Source organism: Lithobates pipiens, unplaced genomic scaffold (genome assembly GCF_037356315.1).
Source record: "Lithobates pipiens isolate NorthernLeopardFrog02 unplaced genomic scaffold, aLitPip1_a1.2 Scaffold_13, whole genome shotgun sequence".
NCBI lineage: Eukaryota > Metazoa > Chordata > Amphibia > Anura > Ranidae > Lithobates > Lithobates pipiens.
In genome coordinates, this window is record NW_027507718.1 from 114750034 (window position 1) to 114765917 (window position 15884).

General features: G+C 44.2%; 1 protein-coding gene across 5 annotated transcripts in view; it reads left to right on the forward strand.

Annotated features, from left to right (window-relative positions):
- The window catches only part of HOOK3 (hook microtubule tethering protein 3), a 121102-nt gene that overhangs the window by 34025 nt on the left and 71193 nt on the right, over positions 1-15884 (forward strand). For all 5 annotated transcript variants that reach the window (XR_013272186.1, XM_077475413.1, XM_077475414.1 and 2 more), the window contains exons 2-8: positions 436-521; positions 609-681; positions 3881-3931; positions 4904-5036; positions 6960-7027; positions 11756-11818; positions 11922-12005. Coding sequence is in view for 4 of the 5 variants with exons in the window: in XM_077475413.1 (XP_077331539.1) it covers positions 436-521; positions 609-681; positions 3881-3931; positions 4904-5036; positions 6960-7027; positions 11756-11818; positions 11922-12005 (558 nt within the window). In the remaining variant the exon portion in view is untranslated. The remainder of the gene's footprint in view (positions 1-435; positions 522-608; positions 682-3880; positions 3932-4903; positions 5037-6959; positions 7028-11755; positions 11819-11921; positions 12006-15884) is intronic.

The window sequence follows — 15884 nt, forward strand, 5'->3', positions numbered from 1 at the left end:
TGCATCATTAATGCACTCGTGTTACGTTTTTTGAGTCACATGGCCTATGAAAAACCCGCCATAAGCACAGTAAATCATGGTAAAATCGGCCCAAAATTGTTGCACATTCACAGTGTGTTTTTGGTGCCATTATAAGCACCTTTTTCTCCTATTGGCCAAATGCCAATTAATACCATTTTGGGCCGAAATTTCTGTGGATCTCTACAACCAATAAATAAATCACTTGTACCTAGCTGCTGTCTTGTCAACTGCATGCTCTAAAATGGACATCTCTGTGTAAACTCCACAGGCAACTAATGTGTAATATACACTCCTATATATATATTTTTGAGTATAATGTGTGTGTGTGTGTGTGTGTGTGTGTGTGTGTGTGTGTGTGTGTGTGTGTGTATGTATGTATGTGTATATATAATATATATTTTTTCTCATTTATAGATACAGACATTTCACGTAGACGCACCATGCAAAACAGTAGAAGACCTTACGAGCGGTGTAGCAATGGCCATGGTCCTCCAAAAAATGTAAGAAAATGCATGTGTATGAAGCAATACTGTTTTGTTTTGTTTTGTTTTCCCTTGAAGTATGTGACTTTATTTTGTCTTTAACAGTGACCCAGCATACTTTGATGAAAACTGGTTAAACAGGATTAAAACGGATGTGGGAGACAACTGGAGACTGAAGGTACTGCTCATTTCAGACCACTATCTACTTGACAATTTGTAGTTCTAGTGTCACTCACCGGTGCATGCTTGTCCTGCCTTTTGATGATGATTTTGTTATGATACACTAAGATGCCTGTTTATAAATGTTTTCACACCACATTCACCCAGGATTCGCACATTTTTCCAATTGAAGCCAATTAGAAAAATATATGATGCTTGACTGAAGGAAAAAATGTATAAATAGACCCCATAATGTATTGTATGTTACTAGGGCTGAAACAATTAATCGACAACTGACCGATTGTGACAATCAATAATTTAATAATTACTATTTTCATAATCGCTTAATCGGCCAGTAACATAATGGGGTTTAAAGAACTTAAATGAGCCCTTTATAGTACAAAAAGAGCAAATTGCTACTGTAAATATTACTTTCAGTTATACAGTAAAAAATGAACCCCCAACAGTAGTGATTATCTGCTTTTTATTTTTTATTTTTTTTGTACTATAAAGGGCTAATTTTATTTATTTTTTAACCCCATTATGTTACTAAACATCTTAGACCCAGTTCATATCTATGTATTTTTGGTGCTTTTTGTAGAACAGTTTTTTTTTTTTTTTTTTTTTTTTTTTTTTTTTTTACATGGTTTCCTATGGGACACGTTCACATCTGCTTTTTTTCAGCCGCTGCATATTTGGAAAGGGTCAGGGACTTTTGTGTTTAATCGGTTCCCGACCAGCACACGCCGATGTACGTCAGCAGAATGGCACGGGCAGGCATATTGGTGTACAGGTACGTCCACTCTTTAATGCCGCCCTGCCATCGTGAGCGCACCGCCACCGGCGCGCTCGCATGCCGGTCGGGACCTCCGTGAGTCCGGTCGCTGGTCCTGCAGATTCGATCGTCGCGCGGTTACCCGCGATCGTCTCACGGGGCGGCTGAAGGGAGAAATGCTGTTGTAAACAGCATTTCCCCATTCTGCCTAGCAACTAGTGATGCTGATCTCTGCTCCATGTGATTGGAGCAGAGATCAGTGTTCACTAAATGAAAGCCCAGCCCCCCACAGTTAGTAACACACCCCTAGGAACACTTAACCCCTTCACTGCCACCCACTGGTTAACCCCTTCACTGCCAGTGTCATTTACACAGGAATCACTGCATTTATATAGCAGTGATTGCTGTATAAATGACAATGGTGTCAAAAATGTCCGATGTGTCTGCCATAATGTCGCAGTCACAATAAAAATCGCTAATCGCCGCCATTACTATTAAAAAAAATTTTTTTCCAATAAAAATGCCATAAAACTATCCCCTATTTTGTAAACCCTATAACTTTTGCGCAAACCAATCAATCGCTTATTCCGAATATATATATATATATATATATATATATATATATATATATATATATATATATATATATATATATATATATATATTTTTTTTTTTTTTTGTTTACCAAAAATATGTAGAAGAATACGTATCGGCCTAAACTGAGGGAAAACAATTATTTTTATATATTTTTGGGGGATATTTATTATAACAAAAAGTAAAAAATTATTTTTTTTTTTTTTTTTTTTTTTTTAATCGTCGCTCTATTTTTGTTTATAACGCAAAAAAATAAAAACAGCAGGGGTGATCAAATACCACCAAAAGAAAGCTCTATTTGTGGTAAGACGCCAACTTTGTTTGGGGAGCCACATCACACGACTGTGCAATTGTCAGTTAAAGCGACGCAGTGCCGAATCGCAAAAAGTGGTCTGGTCTTTGACCAGCAAAATGGTCTGGGGCTGAAGTGGTTAAAAAAACAAACAAAAAACGGTGCTTTTTAGGTTCAATATACTTCAATGGAGAAGCTGAAGCAAAGCAGGTAATGCGTTTTTGCAGCAATTTGTGTGTTTTTAATCTGCCCAACAGCAAATTGGCCAAAAAAAATGCAAGATCACGTGCGCAAAATCAAAACGCACAGCAAAAAGCATTGCAGAAACGGATCAAAAGCAAACTGCGTAGGTGTGTACCGAGCCTTATCCTGGCCACACGGATCAATTTTCAGAAGACAAAAAAAATAAAAAAATCTTTGAACATCCGCTGAATGAAAGAATGTTTGACGTTTTCACTTGTTTTTTAATATTCTGTTTTAAAATGAATGTAATTTCTGAACGAAAACCACACTGTCTGAAAATTCCTTTGACCAAGAAATTTTCTATTTTCCCCGTCACTGTGGTTGAAAATGAACGCCAATTTGACCTCCCTAACGATCTGAGTCTGATGAGATTTACCAGATTCACCCTTTAATATACTATTGAAGGATATATACTGTATATACTATCTCTCTCTTCTAATGGTATATCTCTTCTAATATTCTATACAGTATGTCTGTTATTTTCAGAGTGGATTCGATATTTTGCTCCCTAACAATATAGGTGATTATTTTATATTTAGCACTGTATAGAGATATTTAAGAATAAATTGGCTTTTTTAAACTTTACATATTAACTAAATTATACACCACACTTTGTTTTGATTAATAACCTAAAATAAAAAAAATTGGCCAACTAATCGATTTATGAAAATAAGCGCTAGGTGTGTGTGTGTGTGTGTTATATAATATCTCCTTCCAAGTACATTCATAAGGAATTGTCCAATGCCCTACACAATTCTTGTCAAAGCAACATTGTTCTGGTGTCCAGCAGTGTTATAAAAAGGATAATTGTCAGTATTAAATGTTATTTGTATATTTAGATGGACTAGTTTAAGCCACTTACAGGTAAGTATTACAGGTGCTGAATACTGGCCAACCGTGCAGCTGATTAGCCAGTTAGACCTATCAAGTGAGAATCTCTAGCCATAATCTATTTTCTTGGCTGCATATTGATCTAAGGTTTAGCCAAAGGTTTATGTTTAAATCAACAGGTGTTGTCCTTTTTGTCCTTAGGCTTCAGCTTGTATATGTAAATGGGTTTTGTCCCACTATACAAAAGTACTAGATTTTACCGGAAGGTAGTTCTGACGCTGGCTATAGATTTTATTTAGTTGCTACACTGTACGGTCTAACATTTTGTTTGGGCTAGGCCCCAAAATTGTACACCTTCATTATAAGTAAATAAATTACCCATGCAGGATGCATACCACTTTTTGTGTGCTGCTGATTCTAGAGGTTCTAGCTTACCTAGAGTTTTATTAGTTTAACCTTTTAACTTTTTTTTTTCTTTTGTAGATCAGTAATCTGAAGAAGATTCTAAAGGGTATTTTGGACTACAATCATGAGGTAAATGCTGAAAGGCGAAAAAGAATCAACATTTTATTATGCATTTGTTGAGTACTGTGTTCGGGTTTAAAGGGATGAGGTGGCAACCTTAACTTGGCATGATCATAGCATTATCCATTCATTTGTGGTGCTTTCTAGCATTGTGAAAGCAGAACTTTTTTTTCCTGCACTGCACAGGTTAACTGCTCGACTACGGATTTATGGATTTACTGATCAGCATGTCCGCATGTCTATTGAAACTACTATTTTGTCTGCCGCAGGTGCAGTTTATTCATTTACAGATCCCTGTAAATGGATAATACAATTGTGCAGGAGGAGCCCCACACAGTTTCCCCAAATTTTTTATTTTTTTTTTATGTGGCAGCAGCTACGGAGGAGAGGAACCCCCATCCACTGTCATATGTAAAGGTGGGGTCTGCTTGAACATGTTACATCTTGCACCCTAAATACGGGTGTAACATGTTCAAAAGGTGAACCTATCCGTTAATCCGTTAATCCATTTTGAGAGTTGCAGAGGATGCCTAAAATGTGACTTTATTAACTGAACCAATCACACAAGCAGGAAATTAAATTTCTTGGGGGGGCGGTCTTAAACCAGTGGTGTATGGAACACCTCCTGGTTGGCGTATTGCATTGCATTTTACAGAAAACTACAGCTCTGCAGATTTAAAAGCAAAAGTCATTTTTAATAACAAATTACATTATTCTGTAGCTATTAGTCTGCTGACTTTCAAACAGCTAAGACTTGTATCATATTTGGAGCTATAATAACAGGGATTTATCATAGCTAGGTAAAGGGAATTACAAAGCAATGTTCATTTGGCAGCCAAACCCAAAACACTTTGCTGTGACTTCTGTGTTATGAATAGATTTGTTTGCTTACATTTTTATGAAAGGACTGGTTAAATTACATTTTTGATTGAAAGACTGACACCTTTAATAATAGAAGTTTTTCATGTGTATCGTTTATAGATTTTGGGACATCAGATCAATGATTTCACACTTCCAGATGTCACTTTGGTTGGAGAACACTCGGATGCCTCAGAACTTGGAAGAATGTTACAACTGATTTTAGGCTGTGCAGTAAAATGTGAGCAAAAGCAAGGTAATCCCTTTTTGAGTTTTTCAGAGCATTTATACTTGCATAAAACCACATTTGTGAAAAGTATATTGTGTGTTTTTTTTTTTATTTTTTTTTTTTGCATTTCTTGAGTTTTTGACTATAATGCCGTTATAATTACAGTGTATGCTTGTATTACATGTTAAAAACCTAGACTTTGACCTTGATACATCCAGATTGGATTGTACCTGTTCAGGGTTTAACTAGGATTTGTTTCAAATTTCATAGTGACTATTTCATCAGCTGAGTTGTGCAAATTTGGAAAAAGGTACACGTCTTTGTTACCACCCACCGTAGTTCATAACTCAGAACTACTGTGCCTTTACTGTACCTCTTATTGACCAGACCAATTTTTACTTGTTAGTTTTAAACATCTAAATAGACAGACATAAAACAAGTCAAACAAAAATGGGGGTGGGGGGGAAATGAACACAGCTTAATGAACATGATGTGAACAAACGCCGTAAGTCGCAGATCTGGTAAAAAAAAAATAAAAAAATCAGATAGGGACTTTACTAATCTGCATGTTTGTTCTGGATCAAATAACATAAAACTTCTTGAAGACAGTGAGCCATCTTGGCAGCCGGGCATCAAGCAATTTTAAAACGCACTTCTGCCACTGTCAAATATCTTCGAGGTGGGAGCAGGGTGTGTGTTTTTTTTTTTTTTTTTTTACACAAACTATACACTCCACAAGCTTGGGTCAGCTTTCTAATGAAAATCCCGGCACCACATCTATTTGCTGATATAAACGCATCCATTGGGAGGCGCCCATGTACAAGACCAGTGTTACCAGCACTGATTACTCACTGTGTGTGTTCATAACTGAAGCACAGTAAACTGTTTGTTTTTTTTTTTTATGCTTCAGGCTCCTTATACATAGGGTGGACTTTGTTGGAGTCAGCCTGCTCAGCGGGACTATCTGTTGAGCAGGCAGATGACTTGTCCATGACTGATGCAGAGCGGACTCATGCCTGTTCATCTGCAGTGCAGCTAAGGCTGCAGGGAAAGGATTGGCGATCTCTGCCCTCCATACCGATCTGTCTCAAAAATGAGACATCAGGGGTCAGAAAAACAATTGTAAAAACAATTGTAAAAAAAATGTAAAAACAATTAAACATTAAAAAAAAAAATTAACCTCTTAGCATTGGTTCTTTAAGAGGTTAATGATGCCGGGAGGTGGGTGCAGCCCAAGATCATGTAAAGGCCATGCTTGGCGGTCACGTGGTCCGGAAACGCCCCATCGCAATGAGCGACCCGGAGTTTTCGGTTAGGCGACAGTAACTGTGCTGGGAGCGTGCAGTGTGCACGCTCTCAGCACAGGTGAATAGGCAGAAATTCACGCAAATATGCGGCCCCTCCGCGCTAAGGGCCCGGTGTAGAGAGACTGCATATTAACATACGATCTGCGCCAAGGGGTTAAAAACAAACTAAGGGCTCATTCACACGGTTCTCTAGCCCATGCAATGTGAATGAGTGGTTTTTCTCCACAGGGACGCAGTGACTGTATGAACACAGCCGCAGGCCCTATTTTGACAGATGTGCGGGTCAGTGGCCCTAAATGTACACGGTCTGTGCTCAGGACTGTACACTTTATAATCACACGCACAAAGCTTTTTCATAACTCAATACAGTTTTTTTTTTTGTTTTTTTTTTAGATTTAGCAGGCATGTTGTCAGGTATGTTGTGCTTGTGCCCGCTAATACTTATTTTAATGTATTTTTAACCAAAATATTTTTCTGATATTTTCGTGGGGGGGCGGCGTCGGCCCATGATTCTAACAGCAGCTCTGAAAGATGTATATTTACACTGGTCTGAGCTGGACCTATGTGACTATGCAATATAAACCATACCTGGAGATCAGATTATTATTTTTTTTTTATTCAGTTGTGATTATTCTATTTTTAGAGTATATTCAGACCATCATGATGATGGAGGAATCTGTGCAACATATGGTGATGACTGCCATCCAAGAGGTAAGTTTAAAAAAAATGTATATATATATATATATATATATTTTTTTTTATATATGATACAGAATGAATAGTTATTTTTCTTCTGACCTGTGTGAGAAAAATGAGAATTGCTATCTGTGTACTGTGAAGAAAATGGTGGCAATATAAAAAACAAAAAATATATTAACTCAAATCTGAGCTGTGCCAGCACTTTATGTGCCTTTTTTCTAGTGCAGTGCTCATTAGTGTTGAAAACATAATATATATGCCTAAACAAATCGCCTTCGGAAAAAGTGTATATCAATTAGTACCATCACAACATAAAAATAAAGAATTTTATAACGCCTCTCCTTTAAAATTACCTATAAATATGCAGTCTGCTCTTCAGTGCTCAATCTTTTTATATACTGTTCTATTTTTTTTTTTTTTTTAAAGGTGAATTTAGCCTTTCAATGTTGGGGACCCAGTTACCATAGATCCATACTACACCCTTTATCTTTAAGGTTATATATGTAGTATCACCACCTTGTCTCCTCCATTGCGCAGTAGGTCCTATTGGCGCCCCTTCCCTTTTTTAAAAGATAGCTGAAAAAACACCGCTCGGTCACCTCCCAGGTAGACACAGATATATTCTCCAAAAAATAAATAAATAAAACTTTAATGTAAAATGTTTTTATTTAGGATAAACATTTATATATATATATATATATATATATATATATATATATATATAAAAATATGAAAGATACATCCACATTAAAAGGTGCACAAAACATGTGCACATAAATAAAACTCACCCAGTGCCTGCCTCTGTCTCCTACAGTGTTCTTTTGTTTTTAGAGAATATATCTGTGGCCACCTGCAGTGTGGAAGAGAAAGTGGTGGTATTGCAGCCACCCTTTAAAGGGAAATAGGACCTACTGTTCAGTGGAAGAGACAAGGTGGTGCTATTACATAAAGCATATCCCCTTGGGGGGGGGGGGGGGGGGGGGAGTGCAGTATGGACCTATAGTCGGGGCGGACTGACCAGTCGGTCACTCGGACGCCGCACGAGGACATTAGGGGCCCGGACTCGGCCACACAAGAGGCCACTTGCAGCGCCTGAATTACACGCCGTGATGTGCTAATAATACTGCTAACTGCGCGCTGCTCCCCGCTGGCCCCTCCCTCCTGTCCGTCCCAGGTGCTTGTACTGTATGCGTCGTGACATCACCTGGGATGGACGAGAAGAGTGGAGGGGCCGGCAGGGAGCAGCACGTTGTTAGAAGTATTATTATCAGCATCCGGTGACTCAGTGAGTGAAGCCGAGACACCAGGGCCGCCACACGTGATATTGGGGGGGTACAGATGTATGGGCCCGTGTCCAAACCCCCCCCCCCCACCCCATAGTGTCCTCCTGGCTGTGTGCTTGTCTTCCTGTGTGTGTGTGTGTGTTATCCAGCGTCCCAGTGTGTTTGTTCTCCCTCCAGTGTCACTCCCTGTGTGTGCGTTCACCCTCCAGTGTTCACCCCCCCCCCCCCGTGTTTGTGTGCGTTCTCCCTGTTCTCCCTCCAGGGCCCCCCCCCATGTGTGTGTGTGTGTTATCCAGTGTCCCCGTGTGTGTGTGTTTTTGTTCTCCCTCCAGTGTCCCCCCCCCCCCCCCCCCGTGTTTGTGTGTGTTCTCCTTGTTCTCCCTCCAGTGTCGTCGTCCCCCCCTCCCCCGTGTGTGTGTGTGTGTGTGTGTGTGTGTGCGCGCCCATGCATTCTCCCTCCAGTGTCCCCGTGTGTGTGTTCTCCAGCATACCCGTGTGTTTGTTCTCCCTCCAGTGTCACCCGCCATGTGTGTGCGTTCTCCCTCCAGTGTCGCCACTAGCACCCTCCCCGTGTCTGTGCGTTCTCCCTCCAGTGTCGCCACTAGCACCCCCCCCCCCCGTGTGTGTGCGTTCTCCCTCCAGTGTCGCCTAACACCCCCCCGTGTGTGTGCGTTCTCCCTCCAGTGTCGCCACTAGCACCCTCCTCGTGTGTGTGCGTTCTCCCTCCAGTGTCACTCCCTGTGTGTTTGTTCTCCCTCCAGTGTCGTCGTCCGTCCCCCCTCCCCCGTGTTTGTGTGTTCTCCCTGTTCTCCCTCCAGTGTCGCCCCCCCCCCTCCCCCGTGTGTGTGTGTGTGTGTGTGTGTGTGTGTGCGCGCGCACGCGCGTCCTCCCTCCAGTGTCCCCGTGTGTGTGTTCTCCAGCATACCCGTGTGTTTGTTCTCCCTCCAGTGTCACCCGGCGTGTGTGCACGTTCTCCCTCCAGTGTCGCCACTAGCACCCCCCCCCCGTGTGTGTGCGTTCTCCCTCCAGTGTCGCCTAACACCCCCCTGCCCGTGTGTGTGCGTTCTCCCTCCAGTGTCGCCTAACACCCCCCCGCCCGTGTGTGTGCGTTCTCCCTCCAGTGTCACCTGCGTTCTCCCTCGAGTGTCGCCACCCCCCCGTGTGTGTGCGTTCTCCCTCCAGTGTCACGCCCTCCCCCCCCCGGTGTGTGTGCGCGTTCTCCCTCCAGTGTCACCCCCGTGTATGTGTTCTCCCAGTGTCCCCGTGTGTGCGTTCTCCCTCCAGTGTCACCCCGTGTGTGTGTGTGCGTGTGTGTGTGCATTCTCCCTCCAGTGTCACCCCGTGTGTGTGTGTGCGTGTGTGTGTGCATTCTCCCTCCAGTGTCACCCCGTGTGTGTGTGTGTGTGTGTGTGTGTGTGTGTGCGCGCATTCTCCCTCCAGTGTCACCCCGTGTGTGTGTGTGCGCGCATTCTCCCTCCAGTGTCACCCCGTGTGTGTGTGTGCGCATTCTCCCTCCAGTGTCACCCCCGTGTGTGTGTGTGTGTGTGTTCTCCCAGCGTCCCCGTGTGTTCTCCCAGCGTCCCCGTGTGTTCTCCCAGCGTCCCCGTGTGTTCTCCCAGCGTCCCCGTGTGTTCTCCCAGCGTCCCCGTGTGTTCTCCCAGCGTCCCCGTGTGTTCTCCCAGCGTCCCCGTGTGCATTCTCCCTCCAGTGTCACCCCGTGTGTGTGTGTGTGTGTGTGTGCATTCTCCCTCCAGTGTCACCCCGTGTGTGTGTGCGCGCGTTCTCCCTCCAGTGTCACCCCTTGTGTGTGTGCGCGCGCGTTCTCCCTCCAGTGTCACCCCTTGTGTGTGTGCGCGCGCGTTCTCCCTCCAGTGTCACCCCTTGTGTGTGTGCGCGCGCGTTCTCCCTCCAGTGTCACCCCTTGTGTGTGTGTGTGTGTGTGTGTGCGCGCGCGTTCTCCCTCCAGTGTCACCCCTTGTGTGTGTGTGCGCGCGCGTTCTCCCTCCAGTGTCACCCCTTGTGTGTGTGTGCGCGCGCGCGCGTTCTCCCTCCAGTGTCACCCCTTGTGTGTGTGTGCGCGCGCGCGTTCTCCCTCCAGTGTCACCCCTTGTGTGTGTGTGTGCGCGCGCGCGTTCTCCCTCCAGTGTCACCCCTTGTGTGTGTGTGCGCGCGCGCGTTCTCCCTCCAGTGTCACCCCTTGTGTGTGTGTGCGCGCGCGTTCTCCCTCCAGTGTCACCCCTTGTGTGTGTGCGCGCGCGTTCTCCCTCCAGTGTCACCCCTTGTGTGTGTGCGCGCGCGTTCTCCCTCCAGTGTCACCCCTTGTGTGTGTGTGTGCGCGCGCGTTCTCCCTCCAGTGTCACCCCTTGTGTGTGTGTGTGCGCGCGCGTTCTCCCTCCAGTGTCACCCCTTGTGTGTGTGCGCGTGCGCGTTCTCCCTCCAGTGTCACCCCTTGTGTGTGTGCGCGCGCGTTCTCCCTCCAGTGTCACCCCTTGTGTGTGTGTGTGCGCGCGCGCGCGCGCGTTCTCCCTCCAGTGTCACCCCTTGTGTGTGTGTGTGTGTGTGTGTGTGTGTGTGCGCGCGCGCGCGTTCTCCCTCCAGTGTCACCCCTTGTGTGTGTGTGTGTGTGTGCGCGCGCGCGCGTTCTCCCTCCAGTGTCACCCCTTGTGTGTGTGCGCGCGCGCGTTCTCCCTCCAGTGTCACCCCTTGTGTGTGTGCGCGCGTTCTCCCTCCAGTGTCACCCCTTGTGTGTGTGCGCGCGCGCGTTCTCCCTCCAGTGTCACCCCTTGTGTGTGTGCGCGCGCGCGTTCTCCCTCCAGTGTCACCCCTTGTGTGTGTGCGCGCGCGCGCGTTCTCCCTCCAGTGTCACCCCTTGTGTGTGTGTGTGTGCGCGTTTTCCCTCCAGTGTGTGTGTGTGTGCGCGCGCGTGTGCGTGCGTGCGGGCGGGCGGGCGTTCTCTCAAAATTACAGGGTTGCTGGTTTTTATAGGCTTAAAAAAAAAAAAAACTTTTATGGTTTTGAAAGGTAAATAATTAGCAAAATTGTCAAGTTTTGTTATAGCATCAAAGTTGAATAGTTTTTCATCATTATGACTGTTATAAAGACCCTGCACTGGGTTTTAAGTATGAAGAGTGTCCGAAATGAATGCCTTTTTGCCCCTAGCAACCAGTCATTTATCTTTTCTACACTGTAAATGGTACCAGACTTTGGACATGCTTTACTTGTTTTTTCTGCATGTGTTCAGGGCCCATGAGGCCAGAGCCCTGGCTAAGCTCTCACCTTCCCATATTAGCTACATGGTGCTACTTCAATAATTTATGCAGTTCCTTCTTGTTTTCCTAAAATGTATGTCATGTGAACCAATGGAACATGCTGCTGTGAATTCATTTGTGAGATTAGGGAAAGAGTTTTTAACACTTTGGAGCCTGTTTTTCTTTAACCCTCTTTGACCTCTTTGCAGCTAATGAGCAAAGAAACTCCAGTGTCAATAGGAACAGATGCTTATGCTGAACTTGACCGACAGGTAACCCTCTCTTTTTCACTCCAAAGGATGCAAGCTACTTGAACATGACTCATAACTGTCCCACATGTCTACTCTTGACTAATAGATGATTCTTTATGAATAGTTAAAGAAGATTACTGAGGAGCTCAATGATGCCTTGGCAGCGAAAGAAGAAATTGCCCAGCGGTGCCATGAACTAGACATGCAGGTTAGTATTCATGTACAAATGCTTTCTGGCTACTATATTAGCAAAATGTTAAAATCGAGCACAATTCATCATTTGCAGAATGTTTAACCACTTCAGGACCGCCGTATTGCCATTGTACGTCAGCACAATGGCACAGGCAGGCAGAATCACGTACATCTACGTGATTGCCTTCCAGCGGGTGGGGGGTCCCATCGGACCCCCTCCCGCTGGATACGGCGGTCCGATTCGGTCCAGGAGCGCTCCGTGATGAGGGGATGGCCGTTCGTTTTCGGCCACCCCCTCTGGATCGCTCCTGGCCAATGAGAAGCTTCCTCCCCTGTGTATTGTTTACACAGGAAGGAGGAAGTGATGTCATTCTCCTCGGGGCGGTCTTTTTGACCGGACTACGAGGAGAAGAGTAAAAGTAAGTGTGCACCAACACTACACTGACATGTAGGTACACACAGGCACACAAACCCCCCCCGATCGCCCCCCGATCCCCCCCCCGCCCCCCCTCCCCCCCCAGTCACAGTGTCACTGATTGCATTGATCATTTCTTTACTGATCAATGCATTCAGTGTCAGTTGTGACAGTAAAAACTGTCAGGACAGTTAGTGTTAGGTCCAGGGTAGCCCCCTATCACCCCCCAATAAAGATTTAACCCCCTGATTGCCCCTAGAGTTAACCCTTTCACCCCCTTTTGCCAGTGTCACTAAGCGATCATTTTTCTGATCGCTGCATGTGTCGCTAGTGTCGCTAGGTAGCTAGTTATTTTTTTAGGTTCACCGCCAGGTTTTTATATCGCTAGGTACCCCGATATACTACCCAATAATGTTTTTAACCCCCTGATTGCCGCTAGTTAACCCTTTCACCCCCTTTTGCCAGTGTCACTAAGCGATCGTTTTTCTGATCGCTGCATTAGTGTCGCTACAGTCGCTAGGTAGCTAGTTATTTTTTTAGGTTCACCGCCAGGTTTTTATAGCGCTAGGTACCCCGATATACTACCCAATAATGTTTTTAACCCCCTGATTGCCGCTAGTTAACCCTTTCACCCCCTTTTGCCAGTGTCACTAAGCGATCATTTTTCTGATCGCTGCATGTGTCGCTAGGTAGCTAGTTATTTTTTTAGGTTCACCGCCAGGTTTTTATATCGCTAGGTACCCCGATATACTACCCAATAATGTTTTTAACCCCCTGATTGCCGCTAGTTAACCCTTTCACCCCCTTTTGCCAGTGTCACTAAGCGATCGTTTTTCTGATCGCTGCATTAGTGTCGCTACAGTCGCTAGGTAGCTAGTTATTTTTTTAGGTTCACCGCCAGGTTTTTATAGCGCTAGGTACCCCGATATACTACCCAATAATGTTTTTAACCCCCTGATTGCCGCTAGTTAACCCTTTCACCCCCTTTTGCCAGTGTCACTAAGCGATCATTTTTCTGATCGCTGCATGTGTCGCTAGGTAGCTAGTTATTTTTTTAGGTTCACCGCCAGGTTTTTATATCGCTAGGTACCCCGATATACTACCCAATAATGTTTTTAACCCCCTGATTGCCGCTAGTTAACCCTTTCACCCCCTTTTGCCAGTGTCACTAAGCGATCGTTTTTCTGATCGCTGCATTAGTGTCGCTACAGTCGCTAGGTAGCTAGTTATTTTTTTAGGTTCACCGCCAGCTTTTTATAGCGCTAGGTACCCCGATATACTACCCAATAATGGTTTTAACCCCCTGATTTCCGCTAGTTAACCCTTTCACCCCCTTTTGCCAGTGTCACTAAGCGATAATTTTTCTGAACGCTGCATCAGTGTCGCTAGTGTCGCTAGGTAGCTAGTTAACTAGGCTCCCAAAAAGTCCCCCACATGTGGTATCCCCGTACTCGGGAGAAGCAGCAGAATTTATTTTGGGGTGTAATTTGACTTCTGCCCATAGCATGTGTGAGCAATATATCATTTAGTGACAACTTTGTGCAAAAAAAAAAAAAGTTTGTAATATTCCCGCAACTTTTGGCAAAATATAAAATATTCCATGGACTCAACATGCCTCTCAGTAAATAGCTTGGGGTGTCTACTTTCCAAAATGGGGTCATTTGGGGGGGTTTTGTGCTATTTTGGCATTTTATGGCCTTCGAAACTGATAGGTAGTGAGGAGTTAAATCAAAAATTTGCACCCTTAGAAATCCTGAAGGTGGTGATTGGTTTTCGGGGTGCCGTGCGCGACTAGACTCCCAAAAAGTCCCACACATGTGGTATCCCCGTACTCGGGAGAAGCAGCAGAATGTATTTTGGGGTGTCATTTCACATATAACCATGGCATGTGTGAGCAATATATCATTTAGTGACAACTTTTTGTAAAAAAAATTTTTTTTTTTTTTTTTGTCATTATTCAATCCCTTAGGACAAAAAAAATAAATATTCAATGGGCTCAACATACCCATCAGCAATTTCCTTGGGGTGTCTACTTTCCAAAATGGGGTCATTTGGGGGGGATTTGTACTGCCCTGCCATTTTAGCACCTCAAGAAATGAGATCGGCAGTCATAAATTAAAAGCTGTGTAAATTTCAGAAAATGTACTCTAGTTTGTAGACGCTATAACTTTTGCGCAAACCAAAAAATATACGCTTATTGACATTTTTTTTACTAAAGACATGTGGCTGAATAAATTTTGCCCTCAATGTATGACTAAAATTTAGTTTATTCGATTTTTCTTATAACAAAAAGAAGAAAATATCTTTTTTTTTCAAAATTTTCGCTCTTTTTTCATTTATATCGCAAAAAAAAAAAATCGCAGAGGCAATCAAATACCATCAAAAGAAAGCTCTATTTGTGGGAAGAAAAGGACGCAAATTTCGTTTGGGTGCAATATTGCATGACCGCGCAATTAACAGTTAAAGCAGCGCAGTGCGAAATTGCAAAAAGACCTCTGGTCCTTAAGGTGTTTATTGGTCCGGAACTGAAGTGGTTAAATAACATGTCTGGTGGGATGAAATGCCCACTAGCTTCTTGTATAGAGTCCTGGCAGTCTCAAAAAATATATTGTGTAAATGGCCTTGTAAGAGACCATAGGAATCCTGACTACAACCAGGGCAGCAACCCCTATCGTACTTAAAGGGTTCATCTAATCCATGAGTGGTGGCCCCTCCTTGTATATGTGTTCTTTTCTGTTTTGCCAAGCAAAATACCCCAAAAATATGCTGTATTTAGTTGCTTTGTATTGCCCAGTGCAGGATGTGCTCAGATGCTCTCTTTAAAGACCATCTGCAGAAGCACTAAAGCTGGCTATACACGTACCAAAATTTGACTGGCACAGCAAGAACTCAACCAATTTCGGTACATGCTGTCTGTACAACAGAAGCCAGGTTGACTACTGGCTTTTGTCAAACAGTCCTACTGAGGGGAGTGGGAAAGTCGGGCTGTCAGAATACAATAGCACGGCGGGGGAGGTCCCTGCATCCTCAACACTTGTGCGAATGCAGGGATCTGTCTGTTTTTTTTTTTTTTTTTTCTCCAACCAGCTAGTAAACTCCTACAATAAAAAATAAAATGTGGGCCTCTTGGCAGTTTAAGCAATAATGTTCTGGTATGCACCTCCATACTAGCACATTGTTACTGACTTGCCTTTTAAAACGAAGCCCTCCAGTGGTGTGCTGTCAGCATTGTTGGTGCTTCCATCTTCACCCGGTCTTTTTCCCGGCTCTCGCTCTTCAGCTGTTTGAATGACAAGGCCCCGATGACATCACTCATGTAGCACGGCGCTCTGAATTGACAGCACACTTGGTGCGCTGTCAATTCAGAGCGCAGTGTGCATGTGTCAGTGATTATCACCAGCTACTTCAAGTGTGAATATCTTCTGAACACCACGAGTTTAGGAGACACACACTGTACCTACCGGTATGCCCTACTGTAGG